The 25058-nt window shown below is 36.5% G+C and overlaps 1 protein-coding gene and 1 long non-coding RNA gene across 10 annotated transcripts; one reads left to right on the forward strand and one right to left on the reverse strand.

The window, feature by feature from the left end:
* Positions 1–1982: 1982 nt before the first annotated feature.
* Positions 1983–18450, forward strand: LOC120084483 (uncharacterized). Of its 9 annotated transcripts, XR_005483731.2 has the most exons (6): positions 2001–2284; positions 2366–2464; positions 2580–2644; positions 3137–3188; positions 4215–4305; positions 16452–16703. It is a non-coding gene; the product is annotated as an uncharacterized LOC120084483 (long non-coding RNA). The 9 variants fall into 9 exon arrangements; XR_016532496.1 differs by lacking the exons at positions 4215–4305; positions 16452–16703 and adding an exon at positions 18434–18450; XR_005483734.2 differs by lacking the exon at positions 4215–4305.
* A 1534-nt stretch (positions 18451–19984) lies between these two features.
* LOC120084746 (heterodimeric geranylgeranyl pyrophosphate synthase small subunit 2, chloroplastic-like) lies at positions 19985–21350 on the reverse strand. Its single transcript, XM_039040569.2, has one exon. It carries the CDS (start codon positions 21130–21132, stop codon positions 20227–20229), a length of 906 nt encoding a protein of 301 aa, XP_038896497.1. The 5' UTR covers positions 21133–21350; the 3' UTR covers positions 19985–20226.
* Positions 21351–25058: the final 3708 nt, after the last annotated feature.

The raw sequence follows: 25058 nt of genomic DNA on the forward strand, positions 1-25058 counted from the left end.
GCATGGTATGTCTCATTGGATGCTATAGCATCCTCTCTTTCTTCATTCTCTTCCTCGGATTCCCAATTTCCAACCAAGTTTGTTCATCATCGGAATTAGATAAGTCTTCCTCATCTGAGAACTTCACTGCCTTGATAATATTGAACCTGAGCTTCTTTCCATTGACGCTCATTGTGATTTCTCCCTTATGCACATCTATTTGAGCACGACCAGTAGAAAAGAATGGTCGTCCCAATATGATTGGAACATCTTTATCTGCCTCATAATCTAAGATAATAAAGTCTGTAGGTAGGATGAATCTGTCTATTGTTACCAAGACATCCTTTAATTTTCCTTCAGGGTGCACCAAGGATCTATCGGCGAGTTGAAGAGTCACCATTGTGGGTGTTAGCTGTCCCACATCTAATCTTTTGAAAATTGAAAGGGCATTAAGTTTATGCTTGCCCTGAGATCGCATAATGCTTGGCCAATATAGATTCCTCCTATTGAGCAGGATATTGTGAAACTACCTGGGTCACGCATCTTTGGTGGAATTATAGTGTTGTATTCTTGTGTCAATGCCACCGGGGCGAATCTTCCTGTGCTTCTCTTCTTCGAGACGATGTCCTTCAAAAATTTCACATACATAGGCTTCTGCTCTATTGCTTCATGAATGGAATATTAATGTGCAATTGTTTCAATATTTCCAAGAAGCGCTGATACTGGCCTTCATCGTTATGTTTTTTTTAGGTCTTTGAGGAAATGGAGGTACCTGTACTTCCAGTGTTTCATGGTTTGGAGGCTTAGAGGTGATCGCATCTTCTAGTTCCCTGGTTGTCTCGGACTTCTTTGTTTCAGTCTGCAATAGAGGTTTATTTGATTCAATCGCAGGTTGCTTCTTTGATTCAGTCTTGCGAGGCTCCTTTCTAGCTTCTATTGCTACCTTTCCACTTCTTAAGGTGACTAGTTGACAATGTTCTTTCCCGACAATCCCTGGATTACATGGAAGCTCGGTTGAGCTAGGAAATGTCCCTTGGGGTCTATTCTTTAGCTCTCCTGCAATTTGTCCCATTTGAATTTTCAAATTGCGGATGGATGTAGCTTGGTTTTGAAGGACTGTTTCATTCTTTTTTATGTATTCCTTCAACAAGTTCTATAGGGATAATGATGATGGTAGATGAGAACTACTAGCTTGCTGTTGTCCATTAGATCTATGGAAGAACCCTGGCGGTGCCTCTCTCTGAGCCATAAGCTGATTGCTTTGTTATTGGTTATTCTTCCAAGAAAAATTGGGGTGATTTCGCCATCCCTGGTTGTAAGTGTTTGAATAAGGATTGTTTTTTACAAAGTAAACTGATTGAGGATTTCGTGGGCATTCTTCCCATGATGTTATCTCTCTTAATTCGAGAGAATATGCCCATTTTCTTGCTTTATCGCATAGTGAAAATGGAAATAACGTGAGTCGAACCTCTTCTGGGAAAATATTAGGGAACATAAAAGTGTTGCAGATTTCGATGAAGCTTCATAGATGGGCGTGCGGATCTTCACCACGCCATCCTCCGAACTGTCCCGCTATTTGTATCATTTGTATCATTATTGGCTTCATCTCGAACCTTAATCCATTTGCTGGTCTCATGATTCCTGGGAAAAAATCATACAAATTTAGTAATGCATAGTCCCGGATGGGTCTATTGCGAGCATTTGCTAGTAGGATGGGATTTTCCAGCATGTTGTTTTTATTTGCTACTCGTTCTTCAAATTGTTTAGCCATTCTACGAGCTCTTCCTATAAGCCCTTGATCTTGAATTGTTCTTAAAGGAAACAATTAAAATGATTAAAGTTAAAAGTTAGTTTGGAAAAAAAAAAAAAAAAAAAAAGAAGAAGAAGAGAAAGGGAATTAATCTAAAAGAAAAGGAAAAGGAATTTGAGGAGGAATTGATTTTTTTTAAAAAAAAAAGAAAAAGGAAAAAGAAAGAAAAGAAAGAAAAGAAATAAATAAATGAATAAATAAGTAAATAAATAAAATAAAGAGAAAGAAATAAGAAGAAAAAGAAAGGCGGTCACCAGCCTCTGAATGAGACCGATTTATACCGATTCCCTCGAGCAAACCCTAATTTTCTTTGATGATTTTGTAGAGGGACGTGAGGAAGAGAATTTTGAGGGTTACCGGAGTGATTGAAGCTGTGGAGGTTGAGTAATTTGAATGAAAAGTCGGGTTAAATCTGAATTTCGGACAGTCTGAACAGGCTTCAGTGTTTTGAAGTTCTTGAGCTGTAGAAACCAAATTTGAAGCTGAAATTTTGAGGTTAGTAAGTAAAGAGGTTTATTAACATTTTTTTTGAAGGACGTTAGAGCTAATTTTGACTGAAAATTGGTGAATTAATAGGAAAACCGAGACTACACAGAATTTCAGGCGAACAGAGAAACGTGACTTTTGGAGCTGATTCGGTGTTATTCAAGCGTTTCCAAAGCTTCAAATTCTCAGGTTATTTGGTTAATATGCTTATTGGAAATTTTAAGCAAGAAATTTTAGGTTATATGGTTAGGGATTGATGAATTTCAAGTTGGGAAAAGTTCTGAAACTTCTCGCCGGAAAACAGGGGCACCAAGAAATATTTGACCGATTCCAGAACATTTAGGGCGATTCAAGATTCCAAAATGTGAGGTAAGATAGTTTAGAGTATGGGTAAGAGGTTTATATGAATTAATTAGAGTGGGTATGGCTGAAATGAGCGAATTTGGTCGCCGGAAGTCTGACCGAAAAACTGGTCGAATTTGGAAGAAAATGTGGGCTGGAGGTTGAAGATGACTTCTGTCCGTCATTAAAAGCTGAAAAATCCAAATTTATGGTAATTAAAGTGTTCTCAATCATAAGTAGTGGTCGTTTGGTATTCATATGATAAAGCATGGAATTGGAGGAAATTGGGATCCTAGATTAATTTTGAAGATGATTAAGCGGTTAATTGGTTAAGTAAATCTCGATTAGGATCAATGAGGAAATTGGGTAAAACGTAGACTTAGGTTTTAGAGAAGTTTAAGTAAAGTTAGGATATTTTAGAAATTAAGAGAATTATGGTAAAATGTTGAATTTTTTATGCAGTGTTTGGATTGAATAATCATCTAGAGGATAACCATAAGTTAATAATGTGATTTTTAGGCCAAGTTCAATTAGGAGAGGCTTATAAATTCAAAGGATCGAGCCTGAAATTGTGAGTGACTCTAAATGCTTTAAATGTTTTATGTAAATTGTTAATTCTTATGAATGTCTAGTAATGTATGTTTACTGAAAGCTATTTATGACAACTATTCTCAAATAGTTACCAGGCAATGCATCTCACATTAATATGCTATGCTTTTCAATGAACAAGAGGATGCATTAGTATAGAAAGCTTTTGGGCAACTAAGTCATTAAGAGATAAGAATAAGCAAGTTCAGTGTGAGTAGCTCAGTACTGAAGGACTAGATGAGAAGGTACTGAAGCTCAGTCTTAGATTTGAATAACTCAGTACTGAAGGACTAGATGAGAAGGTACTGAAGCTTAGTCCTAGGTTTGAATAACTTAGTACTGAAGGACTAGATGAGAAGGTACTGAAGCTTTGTCCTAGGTTTGAATAGCTCAGTACTGAAGGACTAGATGAGAAGGTACATAAGCTTTATCCTAGAATTTGAATAGCTCGATACTGAAGGACATGGAGAAGGTATCTGAGCAGCTTGATACTGAAGTACACAGAGAAGGTATCTGAGCAGTAGTACCTAAGGTATGACGGTACTTAAACTAGAATCACATGAACAAAAGAAAAGTTGTTATTGGTAGTGTAGAGATCACTCCACTAACTATGGATTGACGTTGAGGAATTGAGTAAAGGTTCTCTCTCAACTAGGGTTGCAAATTATGTTTTTAGGAAGTGAACAAAAGGGTTCCTTCCTAGTTAAGTAGGAATGCAGTAAAGGATGATAAAGAGTGAGCAAGAGGGCCACTCTAGACTGATAAACTAAGGCATAGTCCAGCAAAGCATAAAATAGAGCTATATGATGTTGATGATGACATGAATAATAGTTACCAAGTTTATTTTGCAGATACAATGGTTTTAAAAGCTTTATGTACACGTTTGTTTGGCTTGTTTTAGTTCCAGTATTCTATTTTCTAGCTTTCAGTTTAAGCATGAGATTTATGTTTTTATTAAGTCACTCACTGGGCAAGTAGCTCATTCTTTCAAATGTTTTTCTTTTCCCAGGTAGTGGTCATCTCCCTATAGGTTAGCTGTCATGCTGCTCTGTCACTCAAGGACTCCAGTTAAAAGTCCAAAGTCTAAAAAGAAGTTTTAGGTATCTATTCTGTAAATGTCTGTACATATGTGTTGCTCATATTAGGGACTAATAAAGTATATTGGGACCCGCTGAACTCTGTATGTGTTAATATGATGTAGTTATGTTGTTGTTGATCCCTGGTGTTTTGAGGTTGTTTTTAAAGTTTCATTAGTTTAGTGAATGTTATATATGTATTCCAGGGATCTAAGTAGGTTAAGGATGTAAGTTAGAAAGTAAGTGCCACAAAAAGGTTGGTAACTACTGTTGTTACATTCACTTCTGGATTAAGAAGGGTAATCTGGGAAGGGGTGTGACACTTCCTTGCTGATTGCGTTTGTTTCTCTGCCTTCTGCAAAAGGTTATTTCAATCTCTGGGTCGTACTTGAGCTCATAAGTATTTCCTTCCTCATACGACGCTTGCTTCTTCCTTCACAAGTGGAATGGCAATACTCCAAAGGTCGAAAGCTACAAAGATCAAAGAGGTTTGATGTTAGCGCAATCTATATTGTAATCCCCAGCAACGACGCAAAAAACTTGATGCGCTGATTTATCATGCGATGAAAGGGTGTGTGGATGCGATGATTATGCAAGTTTTCCTAACAAAGCCCATGTATAAGCCTTCTTAGAGTCCTGGTAAGTCCAGGGTCGAACGTAGGGATTACTCAAACAGATATGCGATAGACTCTACCTCTGATCTTGTCGCTATTTTAAGTTTAAGAAGTTGAATGGTGATTGACTTTGATTTCTTAAGGTGATGGAATTAAATGCAAAGCGATAGAAGAGTGGTGTTGTAATAAATATGTGATAAAGGGTTGAGAAGAGGTTTTGCTAACATTTCTTAAGCTATTCTACAAGTCATGTGATCATGCTATACACAAATATTAAGCACTACATTTCTCAATGCATATGGACACATTTCCTATGTCTAGAATGCATACGATTTGTAGGGAATGCAGCAGATAGAACTTATTTCTAAGTCTCCTCTACTCTTGCTTATGAGATATGATCTCACTCTTTCAAGCCTAGATTCTATGTCTTTAGACTACTCTTTCAAGTATTCAAAGTGATGAATGAAGCATACATAAGACAAGATGATTGCATGAAGTGCATAACTTAAGTCATGCTAGCTAAGTACTTCTCAACCAATTCACAAATTTAGCTACTCATGTATGGTGTGAAAAGAATGAACATGGATTGAAATGTAATTTCCATTCTTGCAAATAACATGTTCAAGTACAAAAAATAGATGATGTAAGTGTTAAGCAAGGTAAGCAGTGTCTTGCTTCCTCTGGCGTTTACACGACTTTTAACAACCTAATTCTCTTCTAATTTGTAAACTGTTGCTCTTACAAGGGTTAGGTGTGACTTGGTGTCTCTCTTCCTTGTTGCTCCAACAGTCTCTCGACCTCCCAGAATTCATTCCCTGGTTTGGTAGCATTGAATGGTATTTATAGACTTCCAAAAACAGTTCTTCATCTCACTAATCATTGCGTGAATGGACAGCATTAATTTCCATACCCTGTCGCGCCGTCTGATGGTCACCAGAGGTTCAATAGATTTGCAATTGTATCAACAGCCGCCAACTGAATTTCTGATTTGACCGCTATCGGCTTCACGTCCCATCACGTTTTATCACTTTAGGTCACCGCCTTTATGTAAGGTCATCACGCGTTTGTCTTTGAAGTACCATTGGATTGCCAACTCAGGAGATTGCGCTATCGCCTTGTTCCTACACAGAAATAAAAGATTAATTCAGTTTAATTTCTTCTATGTGATGAGAGTTGGCGATCGCAATTTTGCTTTTAGTTTGGTGCGTTCAATCGTAATATTTCCTATTTACTATCACTTTCTCACATTATTTTAATAATTTGAGCTTTAATAACTTATATTTCTACAAGTTATCAGTATTCTCGGTGTGAGAATCCAAAAGTGTGGGCTCTATGTGGACTTGGTTAGAGGACGAGACCGGAGGAGAACAATCGTGTAAACGATTGAGCAAGTGGGAGATGACAGTGTCTATCGTATAGATGATTAAACGATGCCCAATCATTTAACAAAAGCTATGCGATCGTTTAGCAGAAGTTGCACGATCGTATAGCTCATTGGCCAGCTGAGTGTCTATTGTATAGAAACACTCCACGATCGTCTAGTCTCTCCAAGCTATCGTTTAGTAAATCTTATTTGCTTGATAGACTACCGTGAGAACTTTCCGAGAAAATGGAAACTCTTTCAACAACTACTAAATTTAGGAAAACATTTTTCCTTTTTATCTCATGGTTACCATGAAACCACCAATAACCTCTCACTCAATTGGTTATTAAAGAAAAATAGATAATTATCCAATAAATAATATTATTATAAATATATATGATAACCAACTTACCATACTAAATTTATAACCTATAGTTTTAATATTTCATCTCATGAAACATATAAACCAAATCTCTTTCTCTATTCCATGGTACTTAATGTAAATCTCATTTACATTAATCCTCCACTTGATGTATCTCATAGACCATACCGATCATATCATATATAATCGAATTACCTCTTGTCAATTTGAACATTTCAAATCAACACTAAGAACTGATTCTCAACTTGAATCTATTGAGCTACCAAGGGGACCTTATAGACCTGTAGCTCAAAGCTCCAACTGTACGTGAATAACTTACTAAACTCTTTAGTCACGGGATCCACCATCCGTTAACTGTCAGGCACTCCACTACAGACCGACAGTTGAACTCTTCTTACTATAGATATATTATGTGTCCATCTCAACCAATCAACAGTGCGATAACCCTTCACAGATCGCTCGTAAGTACAGTTGGGCCAATAACCGTTATGTCTCTGTAGTTACATCTAACTCCTTAAGTACTACTGATCCCTCTAATGAACATAAGTCATAGTCTTACTATGACTGGGTCCTCTCTTCCATAGAGAAGTTGTGGCCACTATGCTCAAGCCCCGGAATCAGCCCTTAAGGGAGCAATCTATCTACTTACCCCTGTTTCGAGGAAGGAGTGAATTTCATCTTGTGTAACTGAGTTCTCAACTTCCAAATCAGACAAGTCCCTAGAAAGGTAGTCATGTTGAGTTGGAAATCTGGCCAGTCTCACCCATACTAATCAAAGGACTGCCTTCAAAGGCAGGAGTTCCCAAAACACTCAGATTGAGGTCATGTCACCTATGGTCATTTAGGTGAGATGTAAGTCTCCTGTATCAACGACGTTATATACAGAGTCTAATCATCTCGTGGTCCGGTCTTATACAAACTATTTGTATAGGACACCCCTGCTCGCATGTCTCCATATGAATGGTCAGGATCTACCATTTGTAATAGTTCACAACCCTTGAAAACCTCTACAAAACGGGTCGTATCCGTAGTGTCACCAAGATTAAGAATCCCTCTTTAATCCTTACACTACAGACCTATTTAGGTTATCACTTAAGGCATAATCTACTTGTATATCTCATATTCATGCTTAAGTTTACATACAATAACCATAGAGCTTTGTTTATTGGATTTGAGTAAATGCTAGAATAAAATAACATTTATTTTATTCATAACAATGTGTATAAATTACAAACATCGAGACATCGAGAGAATTAGGACACCAATCCTAACAATCTTCAACTTATTCTAATGCCTCGGGAGACTAATGTACAATACAAGATAAATACATGTACAATATACAATAAACTAGGGCATACCCCAGTATCATCTCCCACTTGTCTTAGACAAGATATCGCATGTCCGACAGATCCAGACTCTTCAGGTGACCCTCGAACACTTTAGTCGTGAGAGCCTTTGTAAAAGGATCAGCAACATTGTGCTCCGACGCGATCTTTGTGACTATCACATCACTGCGATGCATAATCTCCCTGATCAAGTGGTATTTTCGCTCTATATGCTTGCACCGACGATGACTCCGAGGCTCCTTCGAATTTTTCGCAGCCCCGCTGTTATCACAATAAAAAATGACAGAAAAATCCATATTTGGAACAACTTCCAAATCTGAAAGGAATTTCCTCAGCCAAATAACCTCTTTAGCTACTTCACAAGCGGCTATGTATTCAGCTTCCATAGTGGAGTTTGTGATGTATCCTTGTTGGATGCTTCGCCACACTACAACCTCTTCATTCAGAGTGAACACTGACCCCGATATTGATTTATGAGAATCTCTATCGGTCTGAAAGTCAGAGTCTGTGTATCCTATAAGGATCATATCCTTATCTCCATACACGAGCATGTAGTCCCTCGTTCTCTGAAGATACTTGAGGATCGTCTTGACCCCCATCCAGTGATCAAATCCTAGATTGGACTGATACCGACTGTTAATCTTTACTGCATAGCAAATGTCAGGTCTGGTACAAAACATTGCATACATTAAGCTTCCAACAGCTGAAGCATAGGGAATTTGTCTCATCTCCTCAACCTCTTGAGGTGTCTTAGGATATTGATCCTTAAACAAAATGATTCCATGCCTGAAGGATAACAAACCCCTCTTGGAATCCTGCATCCTGTACCTGATCAACATTTGATCGATGTACGATGCCTAAGACAAGGCTAGTCTCTTGTTCTTACGATCCCGAATAATTTGGATCCTTAGAACATACTGTGCCTCACCCAAATCTTTCATTTGGAATTGGGCAGCTAGCCACTTCTTAATGTCAGTCAGATGCCCTACATCATTCCCAATGAGTAAGATATCATCCACATACAGTACCAAGAAAGCTACTGAACTGTCGATGATCTTCTTGTAAACACAAGGCTCCATGATCTAGACGTTTGTTTCAGCCCATAAATGGACCTATTGAGCTTGCAAACTCTTTGCTCTTGATCTGGAGCTACGAACCCTTCTGGTTGAGTCATATAAATGGTCTCCTTAAGATTACCATCAAGAAAGGCAGTCTTGATATCCATTTGCCATATCTCATAATCATAAAATGTGACTATGGACAGGAGTATTCTAATAGACTTGAGCGTGACAACAGGTGAGAAAGTTTCCTCATAGTTAACTCCCTCGACCTGGGTATAATCCTTTGCCACGAGTCGAGCCTTAAAGGTTTGCACCTTTCTATCTACACCTCTCTTTCTCTTATAGACCATTTACACCCTATAGGTCTTACCCCATCAGGAAAATCCACAAGCTCATAGACATTATTGAAGTACATAGACTCACTTTCCTGGTTCATGGCTTTAATCCATTCAACCTTGTCAACATCCTCCATCGCTTTCTTGAAATACAATGGATCCTCGACCCCATAATAAGAAAGGACGTTCTGGGTTTCAATCAAACCCATGTAGCGATCCGGTGGGTTCATAACCCTTCCACTTCATCGAGGTAGTCTTGACTCTTGAGCTGGTTGACTAGATGTACCGACCTCAATAGTCTCAGTCTCATTAGAAATCTCACATACAACAAGCTTACTTTGTGGCTTATGATCCCTCATGTGGTTTTCTTTCAAGAAGATAGCACTTGTAGAAACAAATACTTTGTTCTCACTTGGATCATAGAAGTATCCACCCCTGGTTTCCTTGGAATAGCCTACAAAGAGGCAAACTTTCGAACGCGGTTCCAACTTTTTCGGGTTAGTTACGATCACATGTGTCGGACACCCCCAAATTCTGAAGTGGTGTAAACTACCTTTACGGCCTCTCCATAACTCAAAAGGTGTTTCAGAAACACTTTTCGAGGTAACGTTGTTCAGAATATAGTATGCAGTCTCTACTACAAAACCCCAAAGCGAGTCTGAAAGACGAATATAACTCATCATAGACCGAACTATGTCCAACAAGGTTCTGTTTCTCTTTTCTGATACACCATTCTGCTGAGGTGTACCTAAGGTTGAGAGTTAAGACGCAATCTCATGTTCTATCATATAGTTCTGTAATTGGAGGTCCATATACTCTCAACCACGATCAGATCGTAGTATTTTTATCTTCTTACCTAACAAGTTTTCAACTTCAACCATAATCCTTGAACTTGTCAAGGACTTTAAACTTACATTGCATTAGGTAGAGATACCCCTACCTTGAATAATCATTTATGAAAGAGATGAAATATTCATTCCCACCTCGAGCCCTAACACTCATCGGACCACAAAGGTCAAAATGTACAAGCTTCAAGGCTTCCTTGGCTCTCTAACATTTTCCAGTAAAAGGTCGTTTGGTCATTTTGCCTTCGAGGCATGATTCACACACCGACAATGGGTTTTCTTCTAAACTCTTTAGAAGTTCACTTTTCACCAATTACTCAGTCCTATTGAGGTTGATGTGATCTAACCTTAGATGCCAAAGATGGGCATTTTCCTTAGAAGAAACCTTTTATCTTTTAGCTGTTGTTGTTATACTAAACGTTTTAGTGTTAAACAAGGCTTTTATGACTAACTGCCTTAGTACATATAAGTTACTTTCCATCAAACCAAACCCAATCTCTATTCCATTCTTGAAAACAAACACTTTATTCTAAAAAAAGAGACGGTATATCCTTGTTCAATGAGATAAGAAATCGAGATTAAGTTCCTTTTAATATGAGGAACTACGAAAACATTATCCAGTAACAAATAACGTTTCTTGTCCAAAAATAACTTCAGCCTACCTACAGCAACAACTAAGACAACCTCATTAGTACCGACTCGAAGAGTGATTTCTTCCTGTGGCAACGTTTGCCAGGAACTGAATCCTTGGTAAGAGGAACTGATATGGTTGGTAGCATTCGAATCTAGGATCCAGGAAGAATCAGCATTCTCTACCAAACACGTCTCCAAGATCAATAAATCAGATTTACTGTCTTTAGACATCCTCCTCTTTTGGAGAGTAGTGGGATCTGTATCAGAACCTAAATAAGCTACAAGTTGCATTCAGAGAACACTTATCTTCTATGAACCTCAACAGAGTCAGCAACAATTTCTTCCTCTTCCTGGAGTTTAACTTTGGAACTAACACTACTGGTTTTGTCATCCATCCCTTTTGTGCTCGAAAAGTAAGAACTGACATTCAAACAATTCTTGCAACGAGTCCACGATCTTGCGTGCAATGACCATGTTCTCAACCCTTTTGGCCAAAACATTAGGTATGCTAGCCAAAATGTGAAGTCATACCAATGAATTAGCCTTCATCCACACCCCATATGCACTGCGAACACTTCGCGGTGCATCAGGGGTCGGGACTTGAGGACATTCCTCAACCATGAAAAAATCGAGGTCGTTTACCACGAAATACGTTTTACAAGAATCTTTCAAATGTATGTAATCGATCAAATTAAAGGCTTTAAACGGAAATACTAACGCGTTGCTGAAAACAAAAACACATTGACCTATGTTAGGTTTTAAGCAAATATCCGTTGAAAAAACATACAACATCCAATAAGGTTTAGCAAAACTAACATGAACCCCGTGTGACATCTAGTTTTACAATGACGCTTCAAAGGTTTAGGACAAAAGTCGCCAAAGGGAGGTCAATTATCCCTCCTCTGAATTGAGAAATTCTCAACCAGTCATTAATACCAGAACAACTCTTGCTTCTATAATGACTAGCCATCATTGATTTGGTTAAGAGATCATTAACTTACTTAACAACCTCCCGTAAGTATGACCTGCCATTTTAGGCCCTAGAGATCCGCCCCAAGAAACAAATTCGAAGGGAGAAAATTCGATTGGGGCAAAACCTAAAGCGACCCTATCCATTTCTGGAGTTCACTTTGATCTTGACCAACTGCACAAAACCCATCCAAAGGGGGACACACCTAAGACGCCACGAAGGAGTACAGAATGATCTCACGGTGTGAACCAATGACAGAGACCGTAAGACGTGTTGACACATACCCTTCATCCACTTACTATAAACACTCTTTCCGTCCACCTTAATATTGACTCATGCAAACACCATCCGAAGGGGGATGCTCCCAGGGCACCATGAGGCCAAGCATGAATCTCACGGCGTGAACATTCAGGGAGAAATGTGAGTGGAATCATTGACATAGCAGATACATCTCTTCCTCCCATTGAGTATTTTATAACCTAGGATTTAGTTTACTTAGAAAAAACACGGTTAAGAATTTTAACTAAGTGACTTTTTAGGTTTGTCCAAGAGTAACTTTTACCTTGGATAGTTGAAACAACGTTTGATCATCATCCATTAAACTCTTTAACAGAGTCTTTGATCAACTGTCGCATGCTTGCAGAAAATTATCTAATTCACCTTTTCAGGTAGGTTCCCAAGTAGGGGTGTTCCATTTCCGTCAGCTTAAGTGCCCCAGCCTAGACAAAACCCACCTTAGACAAAAGGTCCCTTATAAATAGATTTAATACAATTTTAATCTTTTATGTCAATCAATTTAATCCTATTAAACCGATTTAAAAAGATTAAACTAGGTTGCTAATCCCATTAGAACCTTTGAACTTAGCTCTATCTCAATCCAATTTTAATACCTTTTTAAAATATGAGTTCACCCTAAGTCCACATGCAACTCTTTCTTATCAATTTTATTTCTAATTTCCTTTATAACACTTATAGCGGAAACAACCAAAACCACAACGCAAAGCGAATACATCCGAGGCATTCATAACTTTTACAAACAACCTAAGTGTGCTCAATGCAATGTTCATTTATTTTTACTTCTTTTATATAACACTTATACCAAACAGCAATGAACCAAGCAAAACATGCTTCCCTACACCCTTATACTATAACACTTATAATATAAAGATGATGCATGAATATGCTTACTGCATGCACAAATATAACTCTTATATTTTCATGATTCATGTGCATGCTTTCAAGTAATCTCTTCAAGCAATATTATGACACTTATAATATATGATGCATAAATGATTGCACAACCTAAGGTGGGTTTCAAATCTATATGTCAAACACTTTGCCATATAAACTACATATATCACATGTATAATAAACAAATGTTGATGAACTGGGAAAAATTACCTCAAGTCCTCAAACTACAAGCTAACTATTACAAAAACAAGGAGTCTCCGGTTCAAACAGGCGAATTGAGTCTTGAACCGTCCAGGCGAATCAACGCGTCTCCACTGATCGTGTACCAAACACCCGCGATCGTCTGCATGAAAGTACAAACGCTCTGCTCAATCGTTTACCTATACTTCCAGAGCTAAATGATCGTTTAGCAACGATCGTGTACATTTTACTATGCGATGAAGCACGAGGTACGTGATCATGCAACGCGCTCCCATAACGCAAGCCTTATACGATCGTCTAAACGACTACGATGCAGTGAAGCACAATCGTCTAAACGATCGCTGAGCGAGCACCTTCATATCTAATACCGCGTGATCATGTAGTCAGTGATTATGTGATGAGGCATGCTAACTACAAGATCGTTTAACACGCGCCTTCTTCTAAACGATTAGCATCATATTCTCCTACTACGATCGTCTATCTCCAGCGTCTACGCGATCGGGCAACCAACGCTACGTGATAGAGTAAACAATTTACCCCATCGTTTAGCTAAACGATGATTTATGAATTACTACACGATCGTATAGAAAAATCTACATGATCGTTTACCTGAGGCTACACGACACGATCAACTCTTGGTCTTCTTCTTCGCTGAGAACCACATCTTCATGCTTCGAAACTTCATCACAAACGACTTGACTAACTCAAACACTTTGAATTACAGACTCGATTGCATGTTAATTATACCAAAAAACACAGGGGCCTTTACAAATTAACACTTTGTAATTTAAAGAAAGCTTTAAAATAGAGGCAATTAACTCGTAAACATTCATCAACTCCATCTACAAATGCATTTATCAATTAAAAAAAATGCAGAAAACCCACCACGACTGTAAAAGAAATTCAAAACAGAAGTGAAATTTGGAATTGAAGGAAATCAGACATGAGGATTTTCATAAGCAGCGAGAGGATCGTTCCAAATTTCAATCGTATATGAACATTAACAATTACAGTACATAAATGGAAACAACAGGCTATGCAACATACGAAATTACAACATGATTTTCTAAAGATAAAGGTATAGAATTAACATACCTTTGAAGACTCATCTTCAACACCCTTGATCACAAACGCTCGTTAACAGCAACATTGCAACACATGAACGCTCGTTCACCACAACCACAACACAGCACAATCAACAAAGAACTTGAACACTGCGATCACCCAGACCATGAACACAGTGAACGCAACGGACAGCCTCCACAGAACCTTGACTGATGTCGAGTTGAGTATGACACCACCACAATGGCTACCTTGGTATTATTGGTGTGAGAATCCAGAAATGTGGGCTCTGTGTGGACTTGGTTAGAGGACGAGATCGAAGGAGAACAATCGTGTAAACAATTGAGAAAGTGGGAGATGACAGTGTCTATTGTATAGACGATTAGATGATGCCCAATCGTTTAACAAAAGTTATGTGATCGTTTAGCAGAAGTTGCACGATCGTTTAGCTCATCGGCCAGTTGAGCGTCTATCGTATAGAAACACTCCAGGATCATCTAGTCTCTCCAAGCTTTCATTTAGTAAATCTTATTTACTTGACAGACCACCGTGAGAACTTTTCGAGAAAATGAAAACTCTTTTAACAACTACTAAATTTAGGATAATATTTTTCCTTTCTATCTCACAGTTACCATGAAACCACCCATAACCTCCTACTCAATTGGTTATTAGAGAAAAAGAGATAATTATCCAATAATTAATATTATTATAAATATATATGATAACCAATTTACCATACTATATTTATAACTTATAGTTTTAATATTTCATCTCATGAAACATATAAACCATAACTCCTTTTCTATTCCATGGTACTTAATATAAATCTTATTTACATTAATCCTCCACTTGATGTATCTTATACACCATATCATATATAATCGAATTATCTCTTTCTCAATTTGGACATTTCAAATCAACACCAAAAACTGATTCTCAACTTGAATCCATTGAGCTACCAAGGGGACCTTATGGATTTGTAGCTCGAAACTCCAAAGGTATGTGAATAAATGATTAAACTATTTATTCATGGGACCCACCATCCGTTAACTGCCAGGCACTCCACTACAGACCGACAGCTGAACTCTTCTGACTACATATATATTATATGTTCATCTTAACTAATCAACAGTGCAATAACCCTTCACAGATCGCTCGTAAGTACAGTTGGGCCAATAACCGTTATGTTCCTATAGTTACATCTAACTCCTTAAGTACCACTGATCCCTCTAATGAACATAAGTCATAGTCCTACTATGACTGAGTCCTCTCTCCCAAAGAGAAGCTGTGACCACTATGTTCAAGCCCTGGAATCAGCCTTTAAAAGAGCAATCTATCTACTTACCCTTGTTTCAGGAAGGAGTGAATTTCATCTTGTGTAATAGAGTTCCCAGCTCCCAAATCAGACAAGTCCCCAAAAGGTAGGCATGTTGAGTTGGCAATCTGGCCACTCTCACCAATACTAATCAAAGAACCGCCCTCAAAGGCAAGAGTTTCCAAAACACTTAGGATTGAGGTCCTGTCACCTATGGTCGTTTAGGTGAGATGTAAGTCTCCAGTATCAACGGCATTATATACAGAGTCTAATCATCTCGTGATCCAGTCTTATACAAACTTTTTGTATAGGACACCCCCGCTCGCATGTCTCCACATGAATGGTCAGGATCTATCATTTGTAGTAGTTCACAACCCTTGCAAACCTCTATAAAGCGGGTCGTATCCGTAGTATCACCAAGATCGGGAATCCCCCCTTAATCCTTATACTACATACTTATTTAGGTTATTACTTAAGGCATGATCCATTTGTATATCTTATATACATGCTTAAGTTTACATACGATAACCATGGAGCTTTGTTTATTGGATATGAGTAAATGGAAAAATGAAATAACACTTATTTATTCATAACAATGTGTATAAATTACAAACAACAAGACTCTGGGAGAATTAGGACACCAATCCCAACAACACTTATGACTGATATGTGTTCCTTCAAGTTCACACTTATGACTGATATGTGTTCCTTCGGGATCACCATGACTACTACACGATAGGACGTACAACGATGCCTGGATAGGAAGGTTAATATGTTCACCTAATAGGTCTAGTAGTGAATCACTTATTGAGTATTTTTAATACTCACCCTTTCTTATATTTTACTTTTCAGGTAAGGGCAAGGAAAGTCAGTGTGTGACAAGAGGGACCCGTGACCATGCCATATGGGACAAGAAAATTGCTTCCGCTCAGTTATTGTTTTTAAGTTGTTTAATTGTTTTGATTTAAAACTCGATGTTAGGTTGAAAATTTTATCTGTCTGAATATTATTTTCATTAATTATTCTTTTTAGGAGGTCCTGAACAAATATTTTATTTATTTGTTTATTTATTAATTTTATAAATTGTCTTGAAGTTTTTCTTTTTGTGTGTGTGTGTTAATCAACTTTATCTCAATGATCAAAATGCTTGATTTTTTTTAAAGAAATAATGTGAAATTATGAAGTAACAACCTATTGGATTTTATGTCCTCAACGTGGGTTGTAAACGATAAATTTATTCTGTTGTTCAATAAAGATGTTATTGAAGTTTGATTCAATAAAAATTGTTATTGAATATATGAATTGCTCATTTTCGTTTTAGAAATAAATCCAATAAAATAAAAGATCCATGACTATTACATGAGTACTTGAACTTTATGCGAAGTCAGAAGAGTGGATCAGGTTTAAGTAAATAGTCAAAATGATCTATAGTATACGAATAAGGTTGGGTACCTTATTCTGGTAAGACTATTGGATGCGACTCATTATGTAGTTGTTACAATTTGTTGGAAAGTGCTACAAACGAAGTGATCCTAATTCGTTCATATAGAGACATGAGGAGTGGGGACGTCCTGTGCAATGAATTTGCATAAGATCGAACCAAGAAATAAGTCACTCTTAATTTATAATGTTGTTTACTGTTTAAGACTGACTATTTCAAAGCGATGACCTAGCTAACTTATCTTTAATCCTAAGCTAACTATGAACTCCTATTTGTTCAAAATTATCCTTAGATTTGCATAGGTAAGGGTTGACTCAACAGCGCCGACTCAATAAGGCTCCTATTTTTGGAGTAAGGCTGGGTAGATAGTTGAGGACATAGGGTGCAAGATGGAACTCACTCCTACCCGCTTTCAGGGTTAGTAGAGAGATTGTTCCCTTAAGTGCTAACTTCAGATCTTGAACAAGGGGTCTTACCCTTTCATTGGCCCAAGAGGGACTTGGTTTGATGATTGGATCTCAAACCAATTGTTCATTAGAGGATCAGTGAAACTTAAGAAATAAGAGGTAATCTCGTGGGTAAAAAAACTATTGACCCAACCATTATTACGAACAATCTATGAAGGATTAACTTACTAATCATGATTATATCGAGTGGACATAATATATCTACAATGAAGGGAGTGAAACTATTGGGCTTTAGTGGAGTGACCTTGTACTTAACGAATGAGAGTTAATTTGGTTTAAAGAGTTTAGCCAATTAATCTCGAATCGTTGGAGCCCATGATCTGCAGATCTATTAGGTCCCCCTACTAGCTCACAAACAAAATAAACCTTAGAATAGCATGATAAGTTAATTTGAAACGTTCAAATTCGAATTAAGGGAATTAGTAATTATATGTGATATAATTACACGTTTGATTATGGAATTAAACGAAATTGGAGAATCGATAAATATTTAAATATGATTTATATATTAATTTCATGAATATGGATTCATGGTAGTGAAATTGATATTTAATTAATTTAATATTTGATATTAAATTAATATAATTAATTATTAATTTTATTTAAAAATAATAATTAATTGAATTAATTTTTGGTAAAATTGATATTTTCAGTTTAATAAAAAAAATAAAACTGAAAAAATGTTTTTTATTTTGAAAATTGTTTTCAAAATTAAAAAGAAAAATATGAAAATTTAAAAAAATCACAAGAGTGAGATTTTCCCACTTTGGGTTGAACACCTTAATCACCATTCCATTCCAATCCCACTTAAAGAAGTAGGAGGTGTGGTTTGTTTATGCAATCTGATTGCATGGTTTTCTACATAAAATACATAGAAATTTCAGTTGAAAAGGCATGCAAACTACTGAATTTACCTGATTTTTTAGGTTGAAGAAAGATTCTTCAGCTGGGTGAAAACCAGTGGATATCTTCTTAAATTCTTCCTTTAATTTAGCTTGTTTTGAGTCCCACAACTCAATCTAAGGCTCCTAGAGGATAGCAGGGAAGATCTTTCAGTGGTTCGTGACTAGTAGAGGAGTAGATTGCAGCTGAATTTGAAGAAAGAAGAAGATCTTCACAGGTATTTCTGAAACCTTCTTTTCATTTGATGAACATGCTTAAGTTTGAAGCTAAAATTGATGAATTAGAGTGCTTCATGATTCTTTTTTCTTCCATTGCATGCTTGTTGAAATTAACACAGCCCTTGTTAGAGATCTCAAAAAGTAGGTCATTACACTTAATGTCAGCATTACTGGTTAAGTTTACCATGTGTTAAAGATGATTGAGTAATATCTTAGGATCAAGGTTGCATTGGGTGATTTCGTTCCTCTAAGCTAGAACATTTTTTTAGATTATACTTCTTTCCTTTTACTTTCATGCTTTTACTTTTATGCATCTTCGATCCTCCATTCCACACCAAAATCTCCATTTATCACTTTAACTAAAAATGAGCTTTGAGGAAATAATTTTCGTACTTCCTTACTAGTCGGTTTGGTCTTGCCACTTGTATTAGTAAGTAGTATAGGTAGTATTGATCGGTAATTTATAAATATTATTTGATCGTTAGAACCTTCCACAAGTTCTCTCCGTCAATGTACTAACTCAAGTTAAATTCTCTTTTATATTCTCTAGTTTGAGAGGGAGACTAAAGAGTGTGAGTAGTATAAAGGTTTTGAGAGAGTACTCTTGTAATTGGGAACGAGAAAAGAATTATAGTGTGATTATAACAATTTTTGCACAATGGATTTCTTTTTGACAGATCGTGGTTTTTCTCCAAGTTTGGAGTCTTCCATGTAAATTCTTGTGTGTTCAGTTTTATTATTATTATTATTATTATTATTATTATTATTTGTTATTTTCCTTCTTATTCTTGTGATGGAAGTGATAATTTTTTCCCAACAAGCACATTTGTTCATACGAATCTAGCCATTAATTGTCAAATAATTATCTTGAACCACTTTTAAAACATTTGGTCAAACAACAGTGACAGTTTTCCAAGCAATTTTGAAATAACCTAAAAATTGTGCTTTCTTTCCATCTCTGTCTAATCTTTTTTTCTTTATTTATTGTAATTCTTAGGAGAGTTTTCAACACTTCTGTTGAGATTTGTTTTAACCATAAAAAGAAAGATGGGATAGTTGAATAAAAAAAATTGCATGTATGTATATTTCATTCCTTCAATAATTTAGTTATTATTTATTATGCAGCATATTTTTAAAAAATAATTTTTTTTAGCCTTCCAAATATAATTTTTCATAAAATAAATTGAAATTTAGTCACTAATCTTAAATCAATGTTTAAAAAGAAACAAATAGAAATTTAACATTTTCGATTGTTTTATTAAAACAATTGAATAAGTTATATGAATAATCCGAATAGACTCAACCCAAATATTCCACTATTGAGTTCGGTATATACTATTATTTGGGTCAAAAGAATTTACAACTTAAACATTAAATTTATATCTAAAAAAATACATCATCTCAATGAACATATCACCCTCCAAATTCAAAGAGTTAAGTATGTTCATATCTTTCATAAGAATTCAGCAAAAAATTATTAGAGATAGAAGGCTAAAAATGTCACCAACAATAACAATAAACTATATATAACTTTCTCTATTTCACCTTTATTTTTTTTCTCTTAAATTCTTTATTTATTTATTTTTCATCTCTTTGTTCTAAAGCCCCTCAAAATCAAGGAAGCCATAGATTTCATGAACTTTTTCTCCTTTGAAACCTTCTAATACCTTGAAAGCCAAAACCTTAAACTCCTCAATTTTCTCTCTTTTTCTCTCATTTTCTTTCCCTCCAAACACATTTTTTGACAATCCTTTCACCATCCCCACCAATTTTCCATATTTCCTCATCTTCTCTATTTCCTCTTCACTTCCACCTCCCAATATCGCCCCACACGCGCCCCCACAAGCGTGTAGCCCACCTTCCGTCTTCTCGCTCACTTCCTCCGCCGTCGCCTCCTCTTCCAGTCCCCGAAATTGGCCCCCAACCCACCCTTCCGTCCCCATCGCGCGAGCCATTTCCACCATCACGTGCTGAACCCGCTCCGACCCGCTCTCGCTCCAGTCGCAAGATCCCGCTAGAATCTCAAACACAATTGGAGCTATTGCGTCGCCAGTCAGCAGCTGGATGTTGGCGCCATATATGCGGTCAACAACGGCGGCGCGTGAGATTTCACGCGCCGTCAGTGGAGGGTATTCCCGAGTGTACGTCGCAGCATGGATGAGTTGGAGAGCAGTAGCCGCCGCCATGGCCTTGTCCCGGCGGCCGCCGACGAGTTCGCAGGCGGCGATACAAAGTGCAGGAGCGGAATTTCGTGGGGCTGAGAAGATGAAATGGCCCAACGGTTCAAACACCGCCGGCGGGTCCTTCGCCGGAATGACCTGCCGGAGATGATCCTCAATATCTTCGTTTATGGTCGCCCAGTACGACGGAGTGATCTGCGACATGACGACAGTCGACCTCGCCGGAGCTCTGAAATAAACCGCCGGTCGGACCGGGTTCCATTTCAAGAACTTGGGCCGTGCTGGATTTGCTTGAAGTTGAAGAAGATTGAGAGAGATCGCCATTAGAGATAGAAACGTCTAATGGGTTTTTGGGGAAATTTATTTGGAGTCCTGATTTATGTTTATAACTTTGGTCAGCGGTCAGCGGTCAGCGGTCATCAAATGTTATAATAGTTTAAGAATTTAAGTTTGTTTAATGTGATTTATGATTAATTTTTATTCTGTAATCTCAAACCTACCATTTTAGTTCATTCATTTTAAATAAATCTTAAATTTAGTGTTAGAAATTATTTTTATCAAATAGTAATAATCTTCATGTAAATGCATTTCTAATATGTAGAGTGAAAATGTTAATAAATAAATAAAAAAAATATCAATGAAACTAACCCTAAATTTGAGATTTAAAAAAAAAAAAAAATAGATCAACTAACATTAAAATATTTTCAAAACAAATGGCCACATTTTTGTTTTTTGTTATTTTAAACGATAAATGACCCCATTTCTTTTGATGGTCAATGAATGACCATATTTTGCATATGATATTTGTGTTCCTGTGAATTTTGTATGCTTTCTTGGGCAATGATTGTGTGGATCCGATACTAAGTTAGTAAGTACTTTTGAAATGAGCCGGTTTAAGGACATCAACGTCATATCAAATCCCAATATCATATCATTATTTATTTTAATACAAAATTTGTCCCATATTTTAATTAAGGATAAAAGTGGAATTGACGTGTAGGTGTAGAAGATCCAATTTCTAGGTATGATAGAATTAAAAGAAAAAAGAACAATGAATTATGTAAAGTTCAAGGACATTGGTCGTCGACCAACAAAGTTAAGAAGTACAAGCATTTGTTGCGTGTTCTTCTTGTGTATCCTATTGGGATAAGTTGTTACTTTTACAGTGGTTAGATGGAGTTATCATCATTCTATGATCATCGGCAGATTTAATATGGACCTATGGAGGTTCAAGTCCTCCTCAATTTTATGTTCTTTATATATGTATAACTGGCATAATATTAAAATCATTAGTTAGTCCAGTGATAAATTTCCTTTTTAGCCTTCTCTAGATTTAGACCTCTTCTCTCAAAGTTACGGGCTATTCTGTTGAGCTCCTTAGAAAGAGCACAAGCATCACTCATTACATTTTTTTTTCTAAATTATATAAAACCTCCTATCAACAAAATTTATGGATCCGTCATTGTCTTTGATGTTAGGAACTTGGATGTGGTACTTTATGAGAAGAGTAATACGTAGGTGCATCTTGAGTAATATTTAGTCTTTTTATTTTTGTATCTCATTCAATTTTCGAACCATAATTTGTCACATGGCAAACTTTTTTTTTCATTATTTTTAAATATTTTTTTAGCTATTTTTGTGATTGATGTGAGTTGTACAAATATAGATGCAATCCAAGATGTACCTAACTATTACCACTACAAGAAATCACACCTTTTCCAACACTTATAATCGTCAAGAAATGGTAGAAAATGCATCGGGAGATCCTCTCCTGACAACGTACTGGTCATCGAGAGTGTGGTCAGGAGAAATCCATCGAGAGTAGAACTCCTAACGCCGAAGATGCCTAATATACCTCGTCGGAAGTTCTTATAACTCCCAACGGCCCCTTCCTTACATCGGGAGTTCCCCTAACTCCCGACAGTCCTTCCTCGCATCGGGAGTTCCTATAACTCCTGAGGTCCCTTCTGGTGTCAGAAGTTCAATTTCAATTGTTGAATATTGACTTTTAAAATTATTAATTTGTGATTTTAATTTTTTTTAATTTGATCTGAATAACCTGTAAAACATCATTAGCCAACTCAAATATATTCACATAAGAAATAAAACAAACAAATGAAGTCTATACTATTCTTTATTACCTAAAATAGAGAAAAGTTACAAGATAGTTTATAAAAGAAATATGTCTTCACAAATACATGAAAGAAACAAGATGAAGACAACGTAAAGAAATTTGTCTTCAGAAATAAGCAAAAGAAAGACATGAAGACAGCGTCTAGAACACAACATCTTCAACAGTCGTCTAACCTCATCATCGAACAGTATCCTACTACAAAACAAAAACAATCAAATGTCATAAACTTCTAAAAACAAACAAAAAACTCCAAGTTCGACTACAAAACGAGTATCACGAAACTCAACCCACCCCCCACAACATTCAAACTTCATAAACATCCATAAACACACAAAAACTCTAAGTATGTGACATAGAAATTTGTAATTTGTACCTATCACTTGTGTATATAATTTATGTGACGCTCCAGAATCAGGACTGAAAATTCAGATTCGACACCCCGGTGACTTGACAACATCATTCTACTTTGTCTTAAACTACTTCTAAGAGTGAACACTATCCCTACAAACTAACACAACTCTTAAGAATCTCTCATTTCGAATATGATCATCTTAGTTCATTCATTGCTACCCTTTCTTAAACAGGTCGTTATAATTTAAACTTAAATTTATTTCAAAATTGAAAACAATATAAAGAAAAATTGATGAGGATGCAAAACCGTAGAAAAGGAAGGATTTTATATTAATTAATCAATTAATGTACATATAGTGTATGATTGTATGAGTCCCCAACATACATAAATTTTATATGAATTATCAAATAAAGCGTACACGAAAGACCCCATTAATTCACTGACTTGCAATAATTAATAACCTTCTTCCTTTTTCTCTCTTTTTTTTTCCCAATATCTCATATTCATTATTAATCGAAAGCTAGAAATAAATGTACATTATACTGAAAATTTATACATTTCTTTCCTCTTTTGATGTTACAACGAAACTAAATGAAAAATAAAAAACAAAAAAACAAAATGGCGAAAGAAGTACTTACCGACAGCGGCAGAGCTGGTTGAACGGGTGACGAAGCTAGTCGACGATGAGCTCAACAGTGGCGGCAAACAGGCGATGAACGGGTGGAGCTGGTCGTGGCCGAATGGACGATCAACGGGCGAACAATCGATCTGCCTCTCGATCAACGGGCGAACGGTCGGGCGCACGGACGATCAACGAACGATTGAGCTGGCCATGGCTCAAGAAGGAACGATTTGGGATTTGTGGACAGGCGGTCTAGGGTTTGTGATCGATTTGGGAAGGAGAAGGAGATTTGGGATTTTATACTAGATCTCCCGAGGCCTTTCGATAGCCATCAGGAGCTCCTTAACAACTCCCGACGAGCAGTGTTCTATCACCGGGAGATAGTTTTCATCTCCTAACAACTAGTATATGGCATCGGGAGTTATTTCTAACTCCCAACACTTCTCTTACGTCGTCGGGAGAGACTTTATCTCCCGACAATAGTTTTAGGTGTCGGAAGAACCTCTTTTTCTTGTAGTGTACTACGGAGAGAAACTAATATTGTTGTCTTTGTATAGAAATATTTATTTAGTGGACCGAGTATTTAATTACGTCTTGTATTGTATGCCGATAAAAATGTTGTGATTTAATATTATTGGCCAATCGATAGTGAAAGGAATGCTCAAAGAGTGTCTAGGTTACATCATAGCACAGGAACCAAAGTAGAAATGTGAAAGAAATGCACAAAATCTTAAGCTGAAATTACTAAAATACTATATTAATTTACCTTGTTTTTCCAAGTTACTGGATCCTAGTACGAAACGAGAAATTTTATAGTAATAAGATAATTCTATTTATTGTTTACAATAAAGAAAAACATAATTTTTAATAATTGTGCTGAACTCATAGTGTAAACTAATACATTATATAATTATATGTCAAATCTAGATGGAGAAAGATACACTATCTATCATATGCTAGAAATTTTCCCCTAACAAAGAGTCAAGTCCTACCATCAAAGTCATCTAGCCATTAAGTGATGATCACGTGGAATCAGTCAAACAAATGAGTCCACAAGACCTTTTTTTTTTAATTAATTTCTGAAAAATTAGTTTAAATGATAAAATTATTGAAAATATTTATAAATAATAGAAAAATATTAC

Source organism: Benincasa hispida, chromosome 9 (genome assembly GCF_027475165.1).
Source record: "Benincasa hispida cultivar pf3 chromosome 9, pf3_genome.v1.1, whole genome shotgun sequence".
Classification (NCBI taxonomy): Eukaryota; Viridiplantae; Streptophyta; class Magnoliopsida; order Cucurbitales; family Cucurbitaceae; genus Benincasa; species Benincasa hispida.